The 23,439-nt window shown below is 40.7% G+C and overlaps 2 protein-coding genes across 2 annotated transcripts; both read left to right on the plus strand.

Annotated features, from left to right (window-relative positions):
- The first annotated feature begins 466 nt into the window (after positions 1–466).
- Positions 467–12,013, plus strand: LOC120731729 (E3 ubiquitin-protein ligase MARCHF9-like). Its single transcript, XM_040028908.1, has 4 exons — positions 467–2,575; positions 5,998–6,153; positions 7,442–7,634; positions 11,004–12,013. The coding sequence occupies exons 1-4, from the start codon at positions 2,228–2,230 to the stop codon at positions 11,321–11,323; spliced, it is 1,017 nt and encodes a 338-aa protein (XP_039884842.1). The 5' UTR covers positions 467–2,227; the 3' UTR covers positions 11,324–12,013.
- Positions 12,014–13,022: 1,009 nt separating this feature from the next.
- Positions 13,023–21,948, plus strand: mettl1 (methyltransferase like 1). The gene is made up of 6 exons (XM_040028910.1): positions 13,023–13,226; positions 13,447–13,574; positions 13,670–13,854; positions 16,786–16,899; positions 20,759–20,860; positions 21,457–21,948. Exons 1-6 carry the CDS (start codon positions 13,147–13,149, stop codon positions 21,580–21,582), a joined length of 735 nt encoding a protein of 244 aa, XP_039884844.1. The 5' UTR covers positions 13,023–13,146; the 3' UTR covers positions 21,583–21,948.
- The last annotated feature ends 1,491 nt before the right edge of the window (positions 21,949–23,439 follow it).

The raw sequence follows: 23,439 nt of genomic DNA on the forward strand, positions 1-23,439 counted from the left end.
CAGTTTCTTGTATTTTTAAGCTAAAACCCACCACTGTGCTGTAAATAGTACTGGGGGTTGTTACTCCAAAAAAGTAATGAATAACATTTTATTTGTTATTTTTCTTAAAAGTAATGCAGTACATTCCTTAATCGATCACTGAAGAAAGTATCACTCAAGATCACATCACTTACATAGCTGCCTCTCTGCTCCTGGAAGCACCTGTCAAACCCCCGTAAATCTGCCGAACAAAGGTAAAAACTAATCACATCCACAACTAACTCACTTTTCCCTCTGTTGCAGTGGATTCCTCACCACAGACTCTAGTTTTCCCTCCAGCCCCTGTGATTAAGTCTCACGAGAAAATAATAAATAAAGCTTTTTCATTCTAGTGAAACATTACATCTTTTGAATCTGCCTTTTTGCTCTGGCCCAATCGCTGCTTCTTGTAATGGGAGAACAGAGAGCATGTTTATTTATTTAATAATAAACCGTACACTGTCTCCTCTGAAACAATTATCTGTGCTGTGTTGTTATGTTCCTGTGAATGATGAATCTGTTAAATCATCTTATATGCACACTTTCTACTGTTTCAACCCTGGAGAGCTTTTGTTCTGGTTGTTAGACACACACGCAAACTGTTGGGCTTCCATGATTTCTGCGGACATTTCATTACCTCCATGCAATCCAATGATTTTCCTTGAGGGGACTTTGTTTTTTGTCCCCAGAAGAAAGACACGTCCCTATAAATTGACTGTTTGAATAGATTTAGGTCTTCACAACATGGGTAATACCAGAACAGCTGACAACCACACACATGCACTCACTCACTGGATTATTACAATAGTTGCTTTTTTTCTCAACCAGCAGACGAATAACAGCACGTGGCTTTAACGTCACATGAATATCAGCACCTTGGACAGCAGCCACAGTCAGCAGCTACACCACCAATGAAGGATGGAGATAATTTCTTCTTAGCTGCAAGAAGCAAAGGTCTTTTTTTAAAAATAGGAAACTATACAGATAACGAAGTTTTGGTGGTTTGAGCTGACGTGCATGCGAAACTTCTGAAAATCGAATTTGAGCATCCTGGGATTATGATGAAGGAGACACTATACTACAGTCTACCAGGTGAAGTGGCACTTCATTGTCTCGCCTATTCTCCGGGGTCTTTATATGATTTGCTAAATAAGTGAGGAGGTGCAGTTTTTTTTAGCAACCCGGAAGGGACAGTTGCGGTCTGCTCTTTTTGTGTTCACAGGAATCCATATCTGGCATCCTCTCGCTCTCCCTGATTTGTGGCGCAGAGATGGTCGGGAAAAGAAGTGGCATTACAAGTTGCTGTGAAAGGATTTTGTTTTCATGTGATGTTATTTTCTTCGCTTTCTCCGCTGAGATTGAACCCCGCTGGATTCTAACTTTATAATCTGGCTGTCGGACCTGCTTAAGGGGAGAAAGTGCGGGACGAGCTCCCCCACCGCCCGATGTAACAGCAGAGAACGAGAGAGAGGGGGGAAAGGGCTAAAGCGAACAGGAGGAAAGAGTGGCGAAGTGATGGATGCCACTGCCAGACAACAAAGGATGCACGCTTGTCACCTCGTGTAATTCTACCCGCTCTGTGGGTAAATGAGAAACTCAAATATAAATCGGATTGGACTTAGTTGGTAATAGGATTCAGCATCAACCCAACACCTCAGACACCCTCGCTGCTTCCGCACGAAGAAGAAGAAAACATTCTGTGGCAAACCTCGGACAGCTCCTTGTGATTCACAACATCGAGATGACCCGTTTGAACCTTGCGATATCAGCGAGCGAGCGGGATGGAGACGTGTAAGAGGATGCTGCTGGACTACTCTGACTTTAATGTTTGTGCCTCACAGTTCGTGGCTCTCAGCCTCCATTGAATCCCGAAAGAAAACGCCTCTGTCCATGAAAAATAATCCTTCCCTATTGGCTGGATTGCGGTGCACATGCTATAACAACAGGATATGCAAAGAGCTATGGGCTGATCTAATAGCCTATCATGTTAGTCGCATGCTTTCTCAATTCAGATCTGAATTTTATTCATTAAGATTTGAACTGTCTACTTGAATCAATCCAATACCTCAACAACAACAACAACAACAACAACAACAATAATAATAATAATAATAATAATAATAATAATAATAATAATAATAATGAAGGGACTGTGGCAGTAAAGCTGAAGGTTGCTCTGTTTGTGGCTGTGTAGTAAAGCTGCTGAAGAATGTTTAAGTATCGCATCCGGATGTTCTTTAATGAACTCAAAGTGTTGCTACTGATGCGCTCTGGATCAAGCAGGAGGACGGACACTGACCCGAACACACAGACCACGATGAGAGGGCTCGCTATTGGAGGCTGTGGTTGGCCACAGCTGAGCTGCTCTCAGCGGGACGACGAGGAGGAGTACTATGGATCTGACCTCCGGCCACGAAGCCTGGCGTTCGACGATAAAGAAGGTGCCAAACCTCAGGGAGGAGGAGTAGGAAGCATGGATGCTGCTTCACTCCCGAGTCTCTCAGAGAGCGGGACGCGATCACCGCAGTGCCGGATCTGCTTCCAGGGGCCAGAAAAGGTAAAGTTAGAAAAAAAAGAAGGTATTGGTGCTGGAGGAACAAACACCACTGGGGCCTCTAGCAGTGGCGTGTTCATGGTGCTTCCCTCTAATCACTTGAAGAAACTGTCTTAAGACAAGTTGCTCAGAAAAGTTTCCACCGGATACATGGAGAACGTTTGCTTAGAAAATTTACTCATTGTCCAAAAGAGTAAAGAAGTTGAAGCCAGATCTTTAAAGTTTACCACCAGCCTGAGCTGCATTTAGCCCAGTGTACTCAAGCTCTTTCTTTATGCACTCAAATGCTTTACTTGAGTGTGATTTACCTAGAGGCAGACTTAATGAATGGTCAAACCTGGAGCAGGTCTAATAGTTAACACATTTACATGAAATGTGAACAATTCCTGGTTCTCAGGAAGTCACAACAAGTGTACTTCTAATGCCCATCCCAAGTCGTTATAAAGGTTGTGTCAAGAAGTCAAACACATAGATCCATCTGCTTGGAAAATAAGGGAACAGCCGATAAAGCTGCAGAGGGTGAAATCTCCAGATTTTTACTTTACCAGTGAGGACTGAAACTCCAAAAGTGTTGCGCATTACCCACAATGCAACTCAGTTAGAGATTTGGGTGTGTAATGCTAGGAGCAGGGGATAATTCCTGAAGCTGCTGAGGACTAGTAAGTAAGTGGTATCATCTGACACACACAAATAAAGCCCCTCAGCCTTTACTGGAGTCACATAAGAGTCAAGATTCAGCATAATATACTGTCAATTCAGGTTTGCATAGTGAAACTGTACATATAGTCTCCTTGTGTTACTAAAAAGAGTGAACAAATAATCGAAGGCTATTTTTCATGCTCAGGTATGAAGGAGTTCAGTATTCCCACTGCCCCCAAAGTCTGAGAGTACATCAACAGACAATTCTGTATTGCTTGGCAGATATAACCTGTGATAACATCTTTTTTCACAAATGCAGAAGTGCTCCCGAGGACCTTTAAGGCAATCTTGATGTGTAAAACCAGTAAGGATTCCTTTTATGTGCCATGGATGTGGTAAGGATTCCATGTGTTTCCTTTGCAAACACATGGAGAACATGTCAGCTACTGTAGATCAGTTTCAACTTGTTTTCAGTATCTGGAAGACTGCATCACATCTGCTCTGAAGTTTAAAAAAGAGAGAGAGAACGAAGTCAGGGAGAGTAAGACTAAAATAGGGGAACTATCTATCAACAGCGATCTGAAAATAGCAGTGGGCAGACAAAGGGCATCAGTTAAGAATAGTCTCAGAGAAAAGGGAGGAGCTTTATATGTACTGTGTGAAGTAGTGAAGTCTTTACGGTAACAGATTCAGCATCTGATGCACAAAATTAGGCTGTTTTTAAAAAGCAATAAAGAAAGGTTTTAAGAAGGATTTCTCAGCATGAAAATAAATCAATCTATGCTCATTGTTATTCTAAGGGATTCGAAGGGCAGTATCTGTTTAATAACTCTGACTCTGTAGCAGAAACCATTAATGAAGGGATCAAACCTTTGATCATGTGTTTTAGTTACAGGAAGGTCAAAGTACAGTGAAAGTGTCTCCCACAGACAGACTCTGCTGGAGGTGTCCGTAAAGTTTTTGGTTCGCCTCCAGAAATCCACATAATTAAAGGCCTCGCACGTCACCCAGAGTCAGACAGGAAATAAATGAAGATGTGCAAGAGTGTTGTCAGTCCAAAGGCCTTAGGGAGTCATGCTGACAATGAAAACCTGCAACAGATATCCTGTGGTTTCTTTTAAGGGGAAAGTATAGAAAGGTAAGTGTATTCAGATAAAGGTCTTAGGAAGCATATAGTCAAAGAATAACACATAGTGTCATCGTGAATTCATGTTTGAAATCGCTTAAGCGCAGGATATTAAGGCAGACAGCACATATATACTATACACTGTGCAAAAATCTTGAGCCGCCTCTTGCTTCTTTAATTTTTTCTTCCAAGAAGCCAGACTTATTTGTCATTTTTAAAGTGGTCTTAAGCGATAGTTCTCCAGGCTTTCTTGGTCTTTCAAAGTTTGTCTTTTTCTCTTATTTTTTTGGACTTTGGCTGCTCCTTCACTCATTTTCAGACCAGTCCGTGTACCTGAATATTTTCAGAGGAATGTTGTTTGTGTGTGCTGAACCTTTTAAAGCTGACCTATAAATCATTCACTAATAAAAAAAAAGGCTCAAAAAGGAGAGAAAGGTACAACAGTGAGTGTCTGCAGGCATTTGTAACACACAGCAGAGGCTCTTTCATGGTTTAGCTGGTGGTGCTGGGGATTTGGTCAAAATTGATGAAATTATGAATGCAGTACCATCAGATTTTGACCAACCATGCAATACCAACTCTGTTTTTTAACCCTATGTACTGCATTTCCATTCCATTTCCATTGGTATATTTATCAAGGATAGATCAACATGCAGACTGGAGGAGCCAAAGTTCAAACCACAAACCTTCCCATAAGTAATAATTTCCTAGAATTTCTTCAAAAACTCTCCTTTTTTAACAACAACAACAACAACAACAAAAAGCCTTACTGGCTATTGATTACTTCACCACAAAAAGAGAGTAGCAAAGCATCAGCAGCACAGCAGCAGGCTGAAAAAGCCAAATAATGTTCAGTATGAAATGCCAGCAAAGCTTGCCAAGTAAAGAAGCACTCCAAGCTGTCAGAAAGAGTAGGAAGAGTCAACAAACTCTAAGATGGTTCCCAAAGGAGAGGCTGGAGTTACAGGATCCTGTTCACTACTGAGAGAGATAACACAACACTGTGAGGTTACATGTACAGGCAGTGCTTATCAGTCAAGGCAAAACAAGTGTAATTAGTTTTTAACTCCATATTAAAGCAGAACACAACTGTAAGTATCTTTACACGTTCTACATCGACAGGTCAGTGGATGTATATCTCAGTGGACATGCATCCAATTTGCAGTGACCACGATTGAGCCAGCACAACCACAACACTGCAGACTCGCTAACTGTGTACTCTTCCTGAAAGCAGACCTGTAGAGAATATAGAATAACAATTCATCCACGGTGTCTGCAGCCGTCTGCAATGGAGTACGAGTCCAGTCTTGATTTAATTCACGGTATTTGTAACTACGCCACACATACCCTATAAAACCCACTGGCATAACTCAAACATTTACCACCCCCCTTCTTGCCAACCAGAAACAGTAAATTATTTTATCTGTTGGTACTTGCTCCAGACAGGTCTGTGACCCAGAGATGCCCTCAAACAATGTCTTTGCCAGGTAAAACACAACAGGAACATTGCTAAAGCTGTGAAAATCAAAATCAATGATAGAGATCTTTATTCCTATTTTTACTGTCAACTGTGTGACTCAAATCTTCATTCGGTGGGAGTTTTACCCTACAGGAGGCTCTGTGGAAGGCTATTTCATGCACTTAATGTTTCATCCTGCAGGGGGAGTTGCTGAGCCCTTGTCGCTGTGATGGCTCAGTGCGCTGTACCCACCAGTCCTGCCTTATCCGCTGGATCAGTGAGAGAGGCTCCTGGAGCTGTGAGCTCTGCTACTTTAAGTACCAGGTGTTGGCCATTAGAACCAAAAACCCACTGCAGGTATGGTCAATGTGGTTTTGTTCTACTCTTACTGTGTTTTAATGTTAACAGTGTAAAACCTTCCTATAGGGTTTAGAATTGCTACAAGAATAAAGTCCTTGATGGCTTTATGGCCGAAAGCCATCAATAAAGGTTAATTTGCCAGATTTGAGTGACTGACTGGCAGAGGAGCACGATAATCACATTAGGGGTCACTGTAATCTAAGAATCAATGTGCTGGCACTCTGTAGAGGCCATGAAGTATTCACATTACCATCCCCTCAGGCTCCCAGTCATTTTGAACTCATGCTGTTCAGTAAACTTGCACCGGTTCCCAACAGGAAGCACAGTAGCTTTGCATACTTTTCACAGAGCTATTTTTAGGGCTTCTTTGAACAAATGGAGAAGAAAACAGTGAGGATTGAGGGCTTGCAGGCGGAGGTTGCCAAGAACAATAAAATGAGGCACTGCACATTTGAAAGAGTTGAATGATTTGGTCTAAGTGATTTCAGCATCTTAATGCTAATAGCAGCAGCCATCTCAAGGAGCTTTCTAATCCAAGGTAAAGACCCTATAATTTTAGAAAGGAAACTCCAATAATCTGATGATCTCCTGTGAGCAAGCACTTGGCAGAGGCGGAAAGTAAGATCTCCTTTTTATCAGGATGAGACCTCCGGCAGGACCGGAGTGAGGGAGGGGCAGCCATCTGCCTTGACTGGTCTGGGGCCAGGGGAAGGAAATGACAGAACATATTCGACCTGTGTCCTTTTTCTGTGTGAGAGACGCCGTATGCTATGTTGGAGAATGTGCCATCACTACTGTTGTTCCATACTGGCTAATACATGCCAAATTAATAAATGCCACAGTACCATAGTTATGATTAGTTACAGTCAGAATCAGGAGTAGACATGCTTCCAATTTTGACAAATTTTGAGTTTTATTTTGTAGCAGGACAAAAACGAGAAGAGATAATGAAACTTACGAAGAATAATTTTGTTTCCAGTAATTTATTCTCTTTCAAAAACGTGCAGCAGAGAAGAGTCTGTAGTTTCATTATGGAGATCGGATTATCCTCAAATCCACTTTCAAACCTGCCAAACACAATTGCTGTTATTGCCTGTGAGATTCAGTGATTATGCTCCAGAAATCACAGAAACCATCTGGGAAATATGTGCTGATAAAAAAAACAGGGCCTCTTTAGATGTACGGCAACGATTCAAACTCTGTGCTATTATCTCACATAATCAAGAAGCAGTTTGCAGTTTCTATCTGAAAAACCATTTCATTCAGTTTTTGTGTCTGTATCCAGTGGCAGGCCATCTCTCTGACTGTGATTGAGAAGGTACAGATTGCAGCCATTATCCTCGGCTCTCTGTTCCTCATCGCAAGTATTTCCTGGTTGGTTTGGTCCTCTCTCAGCCCCTCAGCCAAATGGCAACGACAGGACCTTCTCTTCCAGATATGCTACGGCATGTACGGCTTCATGGACATAGTTTGCATAGGTAAGACACAGATACTACGGCTGCCACATATTCGTTATTATATATTTCACACTTGGTGTAAATGTCATCAAACTGAGTGCCATTCTTGCATAATCTGACTTTTTATCTTACAACTCTGCAATTTCCCAATAATTTATTAGAATTTATCTTTTGGTGATTATTCTAAGTAATTTGTCGTGAGTCCATATGATAGGTTTGTAGCATAAACCTATTCGCTGGAATGTTAAGGACAATCTGCTACGCAGCAAAAAGCAAGACACAAGGCACCAAAGTTCTCTGGTTTACTCATGCATGAGGGAGACCTGGCTGGGGCCGAGTGTCGTTCCACCACTTGACCACCGTCAGACTCTCAGCCAGGTTCCCCATAGCACTCCTTTTATTGTGGTTACATGAATATGCATAGGGTCATTAACATATAACATCTTACATAGGTATACATGTGAACAAAGAATACTGTGTGTGTGTGTGTGTGTGTGTGTGTGTGTGTGTGTGTGTGTGTGTGTGTGTGTGTGTGTGGGGGGGTCCAGATGTGACCCTGTGAAGACTCCCCAAAGCTGGTGCCAGGAGTCTAGCGGTCCATCTGAACAAAAGGCTCTTATACTTAAACAGATATACGTGTGTTTGCTATACCATATATCAGCAAGAGAAGATACGACCTCTCCTAGGAGGTGTGATCTACGCCGGAACACTCTGTAGAGGGAGTGAACGCACTCCCCCTTCATGCTACACAGAGTTGTTACAGACCTCCTAGGATGAGACATTCTTTCAATCCACAAATGATTATACACCTCTAAGCATATATGGTTAAATGTTTCTAAATACAAATGACAATAACAAAATCTAAACCCATCACCATATACACTGCAAGGTTCCCAAAAAAGGGCAACAGTTTGGTTTATCTAAGTAAATAGGTGCTTTAGGAGTTTTCCATTGGATCATTACTACAGTGATTTATATGTTTGGGCTGGCAACAGGTTGCCGTTGTCGTGAAAAAGATGGGTTGAATTATTGGCCTGCATCAAGCTACTAAAATTTACTTACTATAACTACAGAAATCATATTAAGAACGGTGCACGGCATTACTACCATCAACTTCGAGGAACGAATATGGTCAGAAAAGAAAACTCGAATGATCAAACGGTCAGAGATTGTTTAAATATTTAGTGAAATCAAATTGTAAAGCAAATCAACAGTAGAACCTGCAGCTTTGTTTATGGTTACTGATGAAAGCAAGAGTGTGTTTCCAGAAGCAAAATGTGAAGAGAACTCAAGGGAATGGGACTAAACAGCTGTGCAGCCTTAAGAAAACCACATATCAGTGGAGAAAAAAAGGCTGCCTATAGAGCATAAAGATTGGACTCTGGAGCAATGGAAAAGGGTCGTGTTGTCTCTTATTGCATCAGGATAAGAAGACAAGGGATGAAGTGATGCAACCATCATGCCTAATACCGTCCAAGCCTGTGGGGGCAGTGTAATGCCTGCCCAAGTGTTGCTGGGGTTTCTTGTGGACGAGTGGTGCAGGGAACATTAAATATCATCTTCACACATGGACGGGCCACCATGGATTCCAGGCTTTAACCCCACTGATAATGTTGTGTATGTGCAGGAGAACACTTTGCGCAGCGGTCCGACTCCCTCATCATAAGTACAAAATCTTGGCGAACAATTAACGCAACTCAGGATGAAAATTAATGTTGTGACACTGCAGAAGCTTGTTGAAGCGATGCCAAGACAAATGCATACATTACAGCTAAATACGGTTCAGTGAAATATTAGAATGTGTGACTTTTTTGGCTAGAGTATATAGAGAGTCTAATTCTAACTTGCACTGATTTTTAAGGTAGTTTCAAAACCTGCTACAGCTGCTGTTTAATAGCTTCATCTGTTGCAGTCTGGTGACTATTGTATCAAAAATTATCAAAAACCTTTGTACATGATTATACACAAAGAATCACTGATTTCCAAGCTATGGGAATGACAATCAGTTTTTTGAGGGGCTCAAAAAGTATATTCCCTATAATTACACAAAATTGCACTACATCCTGTAAGATACATTATTTTATGTTGGGGGGTTTTTTCAGTTACCATATCCAAACTTACCTTATAACAAGTAATTTAATATAATTGCTTACTTCCTTTTTAAAGGGAAACCAATCATCCCCAATATTAAGATTGCTTCTTGTTAGGTTTGTAAATAAAACCAAATACATTTTGAATAGATGCTTTTGTGGCTTTAATATAAAAAAAAGTTAGCGTTGTTAGATCTGAATTGTAGCAGAGCATGTCCCTGAATGGCTTTGGCCACATAGAATGAAGGTCTGATGGAGGCCCGGCAGACCAAAGAGGATCAGGGGCTTGCAGGGAGATGAAGCGAATCTGGAGCACAAAGAGGATGAAGTTAACACTAGGATTTCACACTGAAGAAAACTGAAAGAGTTTGCCTGAAAACTTTTTGTACTCAGACAATGGTGAGAGGAACACTCTGGTCTGACACACAGGTATTACACTGAGTGTGCTGCCTTTGTAATACAGCAGGGTTTATATTAGAGCCTGAATGATATAGAATTTTTGAGACAGAAACCAATACCAATATTTGGTGATATAAAATATTCTGATATATCCTCCTGAGAACCAAGGAAAAAGGGATCTTCCAAAGTAATTTTTTTTGTGTGATTTCCTTCCTCTTTGGAGCTAAAAGAGGCCCAAACACATGAGATATCAATGGAAGATGTCCTCTATTTAGTGCATCAAGACTTAGTAGGGTAGCTCAAATAAGTCAAAAGATATCTAGACCAAAAACAAATGTCCATTACAGAGGACATAAATGAATAGGCTGGTTCTCAGGCCGCTATACTTGTTTATGCTCAGCCCGCCTCTGCTCTGATCAGCTGGTTATTGTTGCTGGAAGTTGACAGGAAGTGCCTTCTAGTGGACAAACTATGCAACATTAACACTCATGACATGGTGGACTGGTGTTTCTCCTGTCACTTATTTACTCTTTAAATTTTTTATTTATCAGCTGTTATAAATTCAGACATTGATAGATCAGCATCGCCATATTGGCCAGAAATAACAGCCTGCTGCTAAGATTGGCCCTCTGATAAATCTTTCAGACTCCAATACATGGCACTGCCAATAGGATAACACTTTTTTACACACACACACCACATGAGAGCACACATATTTCAAAGCCTGTTGCCCACCGTTGCACACTATTTCAAGGAGACATGTCAGTTAACCTGGGAATTGTAGCACACATCGCACACCATGTTCTGGTTTGCACACAAACACAGATGAGGACAGAAACATTCTACGTCCTTAAATGCCTACAGTAACATTTCTTTTCTTGCCTTTGATCTTCACATGCAGGCCTTATAATCCACGAAGGATCATCTGTCTACCGGATCTTTAAGCGCTGGCAGGCGGTGAACCAGAAGTGGAAAGTGCTGAATTATGACAAAGCAAAGGACTTAGGGGACCCCATCAGTTCCAGCAGCAAAAGCACTGTTCGAGTAGAGAGGAACTCTTCTCACACTGTCACAGACAGCAGCCGGAGGGCAAACCGCCATATCAGGACTATTCTCAACCACCACTGTGGCTACACTGTTTTACATTTCCTTAGCCAGCTAAGACCCAACAACTTGCACAGCAGCAACCATGAGGTGGTCATGAGAGTGACCACCGTATGAAGCTGACTAAAGTGCTATAATGTTTAAGGAGGAGAAAAGTGTTGATTGGGGTTTAATTAAATAAAATCCCAATCTGCCATATAAACACTGCCGTGAACTTCCACTTTCATATTTCCTTCTCAGATTCTGCTGGAGTTAAGGATGAGTATTACATATTTTGTGAGAAACTTGAAGTTTTTATTTAGACTTTAAATGTGAAGCCTGTGAATTGAGAAAAAAAAACTGATTTTGAACAGATTCTTTCTTAAAGCAAGTAACCATTTTTAACACTATGACTAAGGTTTCAAAATGTAACCAAACAAGTTTGTTTTACTTAGAAAAGAAAAGAAAAAGTTGGATTTGGATTTGTTTTTAAGGTTGATTTGGATTTGACAACGTAAGTGAGATTTTGATGGTGATAATGATTGTGCTTCTACGTATGACCACTGTAGCAGTTCCCCTTCTAATGTTTCTGTGTATGTCTGAGGGTTTGCCATGATCTTGGTAACTTGTGCTGTTTTCAAGTTGAACTGATGGATAAGTCAAGAAAATGCCCAATAAAACTTTAGGATGTGTTAAAAGTGCATAGAATGTCACATTTTATGTTCTAGGTTTTGTCTCGTCTCAATTTAGGAAACAAAGATCTGACTGTTTGATGCTTTAAACATTCAATTGTCAGTAAAAATCCTAATATTAAAAAAAATGTGCTAACCAAACTGAGTAAATTGAGTAGGCATATGAGTCAATACATGAGCACAGCTCAGCAAGGCATTGGAAATAACACCAGAGGGCCAAAATGGAATTCATTGGGACTGTGGAAAACAACACTCCAAGGCAAATCGCACCAGTCCCTTGTCCAGCCCACCAGGATCCACAGTAAAGACATTTGGATGTCATTCTGACTGAATACATGTGGCCCCTAAGAATCAGATCTATAAAGGCAGGGGTCTACCACAGCCAGCTGCACCCAAGTTACAGATTGTACAAAGGTGCTGTGTGGCTGAGATAGTGTACAAGAACATCTCTGCCACATACGGGAGACACCACCAAAGGTGCTAGGATCCTGTGGGACTTCCAGACAGACACGCAGCTGCTGGCGAGTCAACCAGGCACAGTGGTGGCTGACAAGGAGCAGAAGACCACAGCTGTGATAGATGTGGCCATCCAGTGGACAGCATAGAGAACAGAGAAGTACTAGGGGCTTGAAGGAACCACTGATGCAGATGTAGAAGACAAAGTCAAAAGTGGTCCCAGTAGTAATGGGAGCACTAGGAGATCAAACCCAGAAACTGGAAGATAAGATTCTAAAAGATTCCACGCACAACATCCGAGGTTTCTGTGCAGAAGACAGCAGACCAAGGAACAGCTAAGATACTGAGGAACGTTCAAAATTCCAAGATTGAGGATCAGCTCCCATTGGGTCAGAGGCAGAATTTTCTGATACCCTATATATAGCCACATAACTGCAGAATGCATGAAGAGAAAGAGAACTTTAAGGTAATTTCATTCCATCCCACAACTAGGGAGGAGTTGCATTTTTACACTTACGTTTATCTTTGTGCAGGTAAAATTTGTTTACATATTTTTGTGGTTTCTGTAATAGATCAGTAAACATTAAAAACAACACAAATCACTTGAAAACAAAGAAACTGTAATGTTGAGTTTTTCAGCCGGTATCAGCAAACCTGGCAACCCCGAGCGGACGCTTGGTGATGACGAAAGAACCCTGCGACTAACAAACTGAGTGGAAACAAGCGTGAGTGAGCGCAGATTCCGGCAGTTTGTTCATAACTGGGTGAACATCCTGAACATCGTCGGCATTAACATCTTTCCTTTGATCCATCATGGCTTCGTCCATGCCGCAGAAGCGTTACTACAGACAGCGAGCCCATTCAAACCCGATGGCGCACCACACCTTTGATTAGTGAGTGAGCTCCATGTGCACGGTTCTCTGTGAGCACGATTAGGTGTTTCTGAGTGTTTGGATTGGTATGAGAATAAAACAAACAGATAACATAAAAGAAACAGGAAATAGAGGATCGCTGCTGATGGATCCTTTATTTTCAAAAGGGGTCTGTCTTCCGCAGAATACGATTTAATTGAAAACTGTTTATAGTGATGTACTTTCTCCTCCTGCTCTTCAGCCCTGTGTGTCCTGATAAAATGGACTGGTCCAAGCTGTATCCAGACTTATTCACTGGCAGCCTGAGTGAGACAGAGCCCCCTCGAGTCGAGTTTGCTGACATTGGATGTGGATATGGGGGGCTTTTAGGTACTACACACAGCCTGTGTATAAAGACCACATTCAGCCTTTTATTGCTCCGTAATCTACATCATGTTTGTGTCTTTATTTTCTCTGCACTCCAGTGGAGTTATCTCCACTCTTCCCAGATAAGCTCATCCTGGGTATGGAGATCCGGGTGAAAGTGTCAGACTATGTTCAGGATCGTATCCAGTCGCTGCGTGCCTCAAATCCAGCGAGCTACCAGAACATCGCCTGCATTCGTAGCAATGCCATGAAGTACCTCCCCAACTTCTTTTTTAAAGGACAGGTGGGTTACTGCTGTTTAATGAATCAGCACGGCAGAGGTGTCTTTTGGCTTAACTCGCTCAGTAATTCCTGCAGAAATATTTCGCTTTGAGCTCACAAAAATGCTGCAGATTAGTCCCCTAAAAAATGTTCTTGGTCTCTTACCCGCATAAAATGGATTAGTGAAAAAGGTTAAGTATGAGGGCATTATAAGGCAGCAGTGTGATTTAAGAAATTAAAAAGGGAACATTATTAATTTGGTTTAATTGAGCTTTTTGTTGGAATTCGTATTAGAACTCTTAAATTTCCAAAGCTGGCTCAGGCTGGCTTCAATCAAACATAATGCAAAATGTTAGAAATCACTTCTGGATCAGTCGCAGTTTTTCACGTTTGTTTTTAAAGAAATTAAAAGCATTTCAAACACATTTGACATATCAAATTAGAATACCTTTCCCCAAATATCAAACACATTTAAAATGAAATGTTCAGTTCTTGAATAAGATAATAACACCGGATGTCAGTGTCTGCGGTGCGGCATTCATCTATAACACAGTTTATATGTAGTTCTTACACTTAAATCAGATCATCAAGATGTGAATGAAGTGCAGATTTTTAAGGTTTAACAAAAACTTTGCATTAACTGTTTAGGAGTTACACGTATGTATGCGTCATCCTCATTTTCAGACACTTAAAATAAACTGAACAAACTAGCGTGACTTTAAATGGGACTTTTGAAGTGTAAAACTCTCAGACATGACCAAATTCTGTGTTCTCTCCCTTGAGATGCCCTGCTATGAGTTCATCCTGCTGGTTCTGTCAGCAGTCACGTCATCAAGAAACACTAGACTGATATGCTTCGGATCATGAGCTGTTTCTCTCAATCTCCGTACGTTTCTCCTTCCATCATTCTGGGAAGTTGTTTTTCTAAACCATGGAAATAATTCTGTCCTCATGAGCTTTAGTCGTCTTCTGTGGTCTTTCATTGTTGCTGAGCTTGTCCAGTGCATTCAGTCTTTTTAAGAATGCACCAGATTGTTGATTTGGCCACTCCTAAAGTTTATCTCTATCTTTCTGATGGGTTTATTTTAGCTTTTCAGCCTAATGATAACCTCCCTCACTGGTATTTCTTTAGCGCTCATAAAAATTCAACACTTTGAATCAACTTAAGATATTCTGTCTGCTTCACTTGTCACAAAATAACAGGGAAAACAGGCCTCACATAGAAATTAAGCTGCTCATCAGCCAATTATTTTTGAGTCTCTGTGTATATAAATAAATGTAATTCCTATTTTCGTTAAATCCCTTAAATTAAAGCTGAAACACTGCACTTCAATCACATATCGGTTGCCTTATTTAAATTTGTGGCGGTGTACAGAGGCAAAAATAGAAAAACGTTCTTTCTTTCTTTCTTTGTGTGGATATTTACCAGCTGGCATATAAATACTCCCAAAAAATTGATATCAGCATCAGCTGCAAAAATCTACTACAGGTTCTGCTGCGGTTCAATGCTTGCGGCTCATTTTAGCTTCTACAATTCTCTAGCAAACCTAAAGAATATGACTGCGGCACCATTTTTGTGGCACTAATGCATTTTATGAATAGAGGAAAAACCACATGCACCTACCTGATATATAGGGCCAGCATTGATATGATTATGTGCAGGTTATTGAATTAGAGCACATATACAAACCTGACCTTTTTTTTTTTTTTTAAATGGCTCAGCCAACGTGGGCTTTAAAAACGTTAAATTGACGCTGCCAGTCTGTGCTGGACATGCCAAGGTAACAAGAATATGCACGTGTTCAACATATGGACTGAATTAATTTATACAAGGTCCAATAAATCCAGGGATTTCACAACAATGGGGTCATTGACTGACATCACATCAGCTGAGCGAGACGCCTTTTATCCGGCCCAATTAGCTGCAGCACTCTGACTTGTTGAAACCCGCATTAGACTGCTCAGTGGGCTTAGTGTACCAGGGTTCATTCAGGTATCCTGCATAAAAAAATTCACCTCAAATGCCCTGTGTGGGTATCAACTAAAGGAGGAAAAAGAGGAGCAACAGTGACACGTTTATGGAGCACAAATCATGAAGGTGTTTCATATAGAAACATGCACATTTGTTTAATGTATTTATATTTTAGTGTGCAATTTCAGATCATTTAAAATAATAGGACATGCTGGAAAGAGTTGGGGCTTTGAACAGTGCTAAGAGCAACCTTGCAGAGCTTCAGTGCCTCTAAGCATTAATACCTCTTGGCTCATATTTTTTTTCCCAGAGCTGAACAGTGCAGCTGCATCCTCCTTTAACGTTGGGTGTCTACCTTTTCTTACAATAGGCTCAAAATCATTCAAATTTTCAAAGTGACAGTATTAAGTGAAGACCACCCAGACTAGAAATGAAAATCTAGCCACAATCCTTCCCACATGCACGCCGTGTTTCAAGTGTCAGAACAGTGTATTCTAAAAGATTCAAACTCTCTTTGTTTCCTCCCTCTTGTTGGTGTGTTTTGTAACCCAAAAATAATTCAGTTCTTTGAAGGTTTTTCCACCTTCTGTCAGCACTGAAGGAGCCCCTGAGGCTGTAGCCGTCCCCGGTGATTATCCCCACAACTCTCTGTCTGTACCTGATGTTATTTATTTTAACTTATAAAAAGTGACTGGAAGTATTTTTAATATATCAGCCAGACAAATATGAACGGAGCCTGCACTTGTACACTTGTCAAGGACGGAGACACGGGGAACTTTGTGGGAAGAAAAGGAAAAAAAAAATCAAGGAGGGAAATTCCACTTTTCAATCCTCAGTGTTTAAAATTCAACAGCATATTATGGGGGCCAGATTTGCTCACCTTTTGTTGTGTTGCATGGCTAAATATAGTTGAATAAAACTGCTTACACTTTATTTGGTTCTTGCTTGTGTGACTGTTACCGTGTTGTTTCTGTCTCTCAGCTCACTAAGATGTTCTTCCTCTTCCCTGACCCTCACTTTAAGAAGACCAAGCACAAATGGAGGATCATTAGTCCCACTCTGTTGGCAGAATACGCCTACACGCTCAGAGTAGGGGTATGTATTTGAGTTATGCTTATTCCAAGTTTTTAGTGAACATTAATGCATCATTTATCAGACAAAAATGTAAAACATTGTCCTTCTTCCAGTTTTCTTTCAATGTAATTAAAACCTGACCGATATCGGATATTTAAGACAAATACCGATATTTAGGGATGTAAGAGAATCCGATATAACAGCTAATGCTTGTTTTGTTTTTTTGCTTTTAGACATAACAGATTTGTTATATGTAGTTATTTATGAATTCTTATTAAGATGATATGATAATTGCATTTAAACATAATCTTTTTTTATTGCTACAATAAGTTGGATTGCACACTGACGCTCTGCTTGGATCAGCGGGTTGTCGTGTATGTGGCGTTCCGAAAACGTGTTGCCAACAGGGAATTTGTAGAGTGCCCTTAGGTGGGCAACAGGCCATTATAAATGCAGATACCAATGAATCAACAAATAGAAACTATCAACTTAGATATCGGTCGGACTCTAAAGATAAAATCTATGCTTTTTTTAAATGAGTGGAAAAAATACATAGCTTAGGATTCTGTGCTGAGCTTTGCATTACATTTCTCACTTGTACTGGATAATAAATTAAAAAAATAACTATTCAGTTTTCTTGCTTATCATTTAAAATTGGAAATGCACAAATAATTTTATCGCTTCAGATAAACTATGAACAACAAACATAAAAAACACATTTTTTCTGCTTCAGTCACCTGGAGTAAAGAAATGTTGATTGGTTGTCATTTTTACTGAAATGTGTATGAAAAGAAGGAAATCTCAGATTGATGCACAGTCAGAATGGCTACTGCATTAGCGCTGAGCTTCAGTTAAAGTAACATTTTCTTCAGTGCTGCAGTACTGGTTCACGTATGTCTTTGGATAAACACAACAGCTGTTCAGAGACCAGCGTAGTTGTGCGTTGATCCTACGGTGAGCTGCACAGCTTTGCAGACCGTCATCTCCATGTTGTACTGTGTTACTGTCACCGGGGGGCAGTGTCAAAAATGTGTAAATAAAGACGTCTGTGGGCTACTCTTGCTTCCTGTTGGTCCTTCCGCGTGCCCTGGAGTGTTAACAATGTTGAAAACATCTCTCTCTGCGGTAAACTCTACTGTTGCTGCCCTTTCTGTTCAAGCCCACTTAGGCTCTGTATATGTTTTGTAGGTTGTATACCCATAATCCTTCACTCTGTATATCCAAACACCAACGCAAACCTATACAAATGCACTACCATGAATCCTGCTTTAATAGGCTGAGTTCACTGATGGTTTGGAGCTTTTAATGGAATTTGTTGACAGTGGAAATTGATAGTGTATCACTACAATAACCACTTAAAACAGTGTGGTTTAGCTTGTATCATTACTGTAAGTGTTTTTCAATATATGCAATAATATTTTTTCCCTACTATGGGTCACAGTTGAGAATTAAACTACCATTTCTTCCCTAGTTTCCTACATAATTGAACTGTGTACAAACCTGTGAGTTCACAGGAAATAAAATGTGGGAACCGGTGTGGCCTACAGCTGGTTTATACACCCAAGTCCTGCCTCTCAGAGCTGTCAAGGCAGCAGTGGGACACTGGGAGTGAATGCTGATGGAGGTTGTGGGGAACAATGGAAGGCTTGTGTCTAAATTTATCCTTTTTCCTCCGTTGTGTGTGTGTGCATTGATGCACGTGTGTACAGGGAGTGCAGAATTATTAGGCAAATGAGTATTTTGTCCACATCATCCTCTCCATGCATGTTGTCTTACTCCAAGCTGTATAGGCTCGAAAGCCTACTACCAATTAAGCATATTAGGTGATGTGCATCTCTGTAATGAGAAGGGGTGTGGTCTAATGACATCAACACCCTATATCAGGTGTGCATAATTATTAGGCAACGTCCTTTCCTTTGGCAAAATGGGTCAAAAGAAGGACTTGACAGGCTCAGAAAAGTCAAAAATAGTGAGATATCTTGCAGAGGGATGCAGCAGTCTCAAAATTGCAAAGCTTCTGAAGCGTGATCATCGAACAATCAAGCGTTTCATTCAAAATAGTCAACAGGGTCGCAAGAAGCGTGTGGAAAAAGCAAGGCGCAAAATAACTGCCCATGAACTGAGAAAAGTCAAGCGTGCAGCTGCCAAGATGCCACTTGCCACCAGTTTGGCCATATTTCAGAGCTGCAACATCACTGGAGTGCCCAAAAGCACAAGGTGTGCAATACTCAGAGACATGGCCAAGGTAAGAAAGGCTGAAAGACGACCACCACTGAACAAGACACACAAGCTGAAACGTCAAGACTGGGCCAAGAAATATCTCAAGACTGATTTTTCTAAGGTTTTATGGACTGATGAAATGAGAGTGAGTCTTGATGGGCCAGATGGATGGGCCCGTGGCTGGATTGGTAAAGGGCAGAGAGCTCCAGTCCGACTCAGACGCCAGCAAGGTGGAGGTGGAGTACTGGTTTGGGCTGGTATCATCAAAGATGAGCTTGTGGGGCCTTTTCGGGTTGAGGATGGAGTCAAGTTCAACTCCCAGTCCTACTGCCAGTTTCTGGAAGACACCTTCTTCAAGCAGTGGTACAGGAAGAAGTCTGCATCCTTCAAGAAAAACATGATTTTCATGCAGGACAATGCTCCATCACACGCGTCCAAGTACTCCACAGCGTGGCTGGCAAGAAAGGGTATAAAAGAAGAAAAACTAATGACATGGCCACCTTGTTCACCTGATCTGAACCCCATTGAGAACCTGTGGTCCATCATCAAATGTGAGATTTACAAGGAGGGAAAACAGTACACCTCTCTGAACAGTGTCTGGGAGGCTGTGGTTGCTGCTGCACGCAATGTTGATGGTGAACAGATCAAAACACTGACAGAATCCATGGATGGCAGGCTTTTGAGTGTCCTTGCAAAGAAAGGTGGCTATATTGGTCGCTGATTTGTTTTTGAATGTCAGAAATGTATATTTGTGAATGTGGAGATGTTATATTGGTTTCACTGGTAAAAATAAATAATTGAAATGGGTATATATTTGTTTTTTGTTAAGTTGCCTAATAATTATGCACAGTAATAGTCACCTGCACACACAGATATCCCCCTAAAATAGCTAAAACTAAAAACTACTTCCAAAAACATTCAGCTTTGATATTAATGAGTTTTTTGGGTTCATTGAGAACATGGTTGTTGTTCAATAATAACATTATTCCTCAAAAATACAACTTGCCTAATAATTCTGCACTCCCTGTATACATACGTTGTGTGTGTGCAGGTGTGCGTGCAAACTCTACAAGGGCCTTCAGCGTTGGCTCGCAGCCAGAACTGCCGGTGGGAGCGGAGGCTGTCAAGTGTGCGCTCATTTGTAGAGGCAGTTTCAAACCAAAACGAGTCTAATTTTAAGTTGTGACTACGTTTTAAATCTTGGGTATTGTCAGAACGGCAGGATAAAACGGCGTCCCTCACCCTGCTTTTTTTTTTTTTTCTGGAAATTAAGACACATACGTGCTGACATGCACTGGTGTGGAAATCTGTGCCTTTTCAAAGTGTTCAAAGAAATCCAAGTTCTAGTAATTTTATCAGCATGGTCTCCAAAGTAAACTACCTTGACACAGGTGATTCACCTCTGTGTTGGCATTAGGTTATTTTTATCTTTAGAGATAAATTTCTCTCCAAAGGTGATGAAACCATATAACTAACTGCAGGTCTGAAATGTCTGACAGAGTCAAAAAAAGAGACTCGTATATGTGTTTGTTATTTTTTCATCAGTGCAGTGAGTGTGTTTGTTTTTTGATAAATGGGTTCATATCAGTAAATAGCAAAGTTTTAGTATTTTTCTCAGAGCTGTGTTAATGGTCTCTGTGTGTTTGTCTGTTTGTGTCAGGGTTTGGTATATACCATCACAGATGTGGAGGAAGTCCACCTCTGGATGGTGAAGCACTTCAGTGAACATCCACTGTTCACGCGGGTCCTCGATGAAGAACTGGTACGTTGACATGCTTTGCATCGCTGTGTTTGCAGGTCATGACATCAGCATTTGGTGTTCAGCTGCTCACTGGAGCAAAGTAGTCAAAAGTAGGATATGAAATAGGAAATAGTTTTTCGGGGGGGCAATAGAAAATATTGCACTGTTTCCTTAAATAGGAAACATAAATTTTCTATTATTGATCAGAAAAGCGCAGAATGGTGGTAAATTGATTTGTATGTTAGAAAAAGTTGCTAAAAAAGTTACTGAACAGTCATAATAATAATAATAATAATAATAATAATAATAATGGATTGGATTTATATAGCGCTTTTCAAGGCACCCAAAGCGCTTTACAATGCCACTATTCATTCACTCTCACATTCACACACTGGTGGAGGCAAGCTACGGTTGTAGCCACAGCTGCCCTGGGGCAGACTGACAGAAGCGAGGCTGCCATATCGCGTCATCGGCCCCTCTGGCCAACACCAGTAGGCGGCAGGGTAAAGTGTCTTGCCCAAGGACACAACGACCAGGACAGAGAGCCCATCAGAAAGTGCACGTTTTGGTCTGCTGTACCCTTAGATGTGATTCAATCCTAAATCCTCTTTTGGCAGGCCGATGATGTCATCATAAGTCGTCTGGGTACCTGCACAGAGGAAGGAAAGAAAGTGCAGAGAAATGGAGGAAAGAATTTTCTTGCAGTTTTCCGGAGGATTGAGGATCCACATGAGATTTCCTGAAATAAAGGCCTTATGCAGTCATCTGTGCGTGGGTTCAGCTGCTCTGCTGATGGATTTTTCACCAACCAGATGAATGCTGATTTTTTATTTATTTTTTTTTTATTAATGGACCCTTTTAATATTAGCAGATTTTTTAAAAAACTATTTTTGGGGGGCTTTTTCACATAATTTATGTTTTTTTTTTTTTTTAATTTTCTCAGACTGTAAAAGAGACGTAGCACATGACAGGATCTGACATGTTTGGTTACACTTTCTAATTTTTTGCCTCTCTTGTTCTTTAGTTTCTCTCGCCAAATGTCAGCGTGCTGGTTCTGGATGTCATGTAAAGATGTACAGTATTTCAATTAAAAAAAACTACTAACAAAATTTTAAATGCATTTAATGACTCGATTTCTATATTCATAATTTGTTTACTAACATTATTCTTAGAATAATAATGAAAATGGACAGGTTAAATATCGTTATCTAAAACCACAAACCTATCAAACTGTGCTGCAGACTTCGCTGATAACTGTGCTGCGAAAACCCTTCCCAGGTTTTTTAACTTTGGATTACGAGCAAATATTTGAAAAGGCACATAGTTTTCACTCTTAGACTGTATATAAATGATTGTTACCCCCTGTAAACTCCTGTTTGGAAGCCTCAAGGCTCAAGTGACCACTGCCATCTTGGTATTATGGAGCCAATAATTACGGTACTTTAGCAGTTTCTCATGTGCTGTCACTTGAATGCCTTCAATACTTGGATGAGGTGTTGGAGTGCTAAGTTATCAACTTCTTCTATGTACGTGTATCCATAGACTGTATGGCTGTATCATACCAACACAAAAAAGGACTGTAGCATTTTACTCCCTTTAACTAAAACACAGAACTGTTAGACTGGCTGTTGTACCTCACTGCACAGCATGCCATATTATTGGAGTGGATTACATTACAAATGCAGTGCATGTTCCATTATAAAGTCCAATTATATAGTCAGTGAAAATGCTAACTTTGTGTTCATTTAAACATTTTAACTCAGCATTCCAAGTTGCTAGATAGTCAGGAGTCTGGAAAGGGAGCTGGGCAGATTTGAATCCCATTTGCTGCTGCAGGCTGCGGTGATTACAAAAACAGGACAGCACATGCCTTCATGTTTGAAACCCAGACACTGGAAAACTTGAGCTGAAAGCAAAGAGAAGCTCTCAAAATACATGTCGTCATCACAATTAGAAATCTTTCCACTTTTGTATCCTTTGTTCACCACATTTGGCAGTATGTATGGAGTGCAAATTCTCAAGCCTCTCCACATTTCTTTATATTTTGCTTCCAAGGAGCCAGACTTTCTTGGAATTTTATTATAGTGGTCTTAAGCAATAGTTCTCCAGGGTTTCTGGAGGTCTTTCAAAGGTTTTCCTTGGACATTGGCTGCTTTTACAGTCATTTTCAGTCCTTGTATCTCCGCCTTTTTTAGTCAATTTTCTTTTTTGTAAAGCCATTTAACACTGTCGTATGAGTCTTTCAGTAATGGAAAAAAAATGCACCTAACTCAAGGGATGAATGAGCATTGTGTTTACAGATAACAGACAACTTTGCACTTTAAATTGTATCTTTAGGCACTTTGTTAATTGCAGCCTGTCACGTAAACGCATGATTTGTTCCCATTTCTTTAGTTGCCAAAGATAACAGTTTGGCATAAAATAGTATTTTTGCACCAACAGCTTGATTTCCAAAGAGTTATTGGCCAAAGACTTGGCATATCACAGCATGGTGCACAGTATGTCCTTAAAACATTGGAGGAAACTGGATAAGTGAAGGACAGAAGGACAAAATGCAGCAGAGACCTGACACAGGACCTGAGAGATACATCTGGACCTGC

The sequence above is a fragment of the Simochromis diagramma genome, unplaced genomic scaffold, assembly GCF_900408965.1.
Source record: "Simochromis diagramma unplaced genomic scaffold, fSimDia1.1 OVJJ01000483.1, whole genome shotgun sequence".
Classification (NCBI taxonomy): Eukaryota; Metazoa; Chordata; class Actinopteri; order Cichliformes; family Cichlidae; genus Simochromis; species Simochromis diagramma.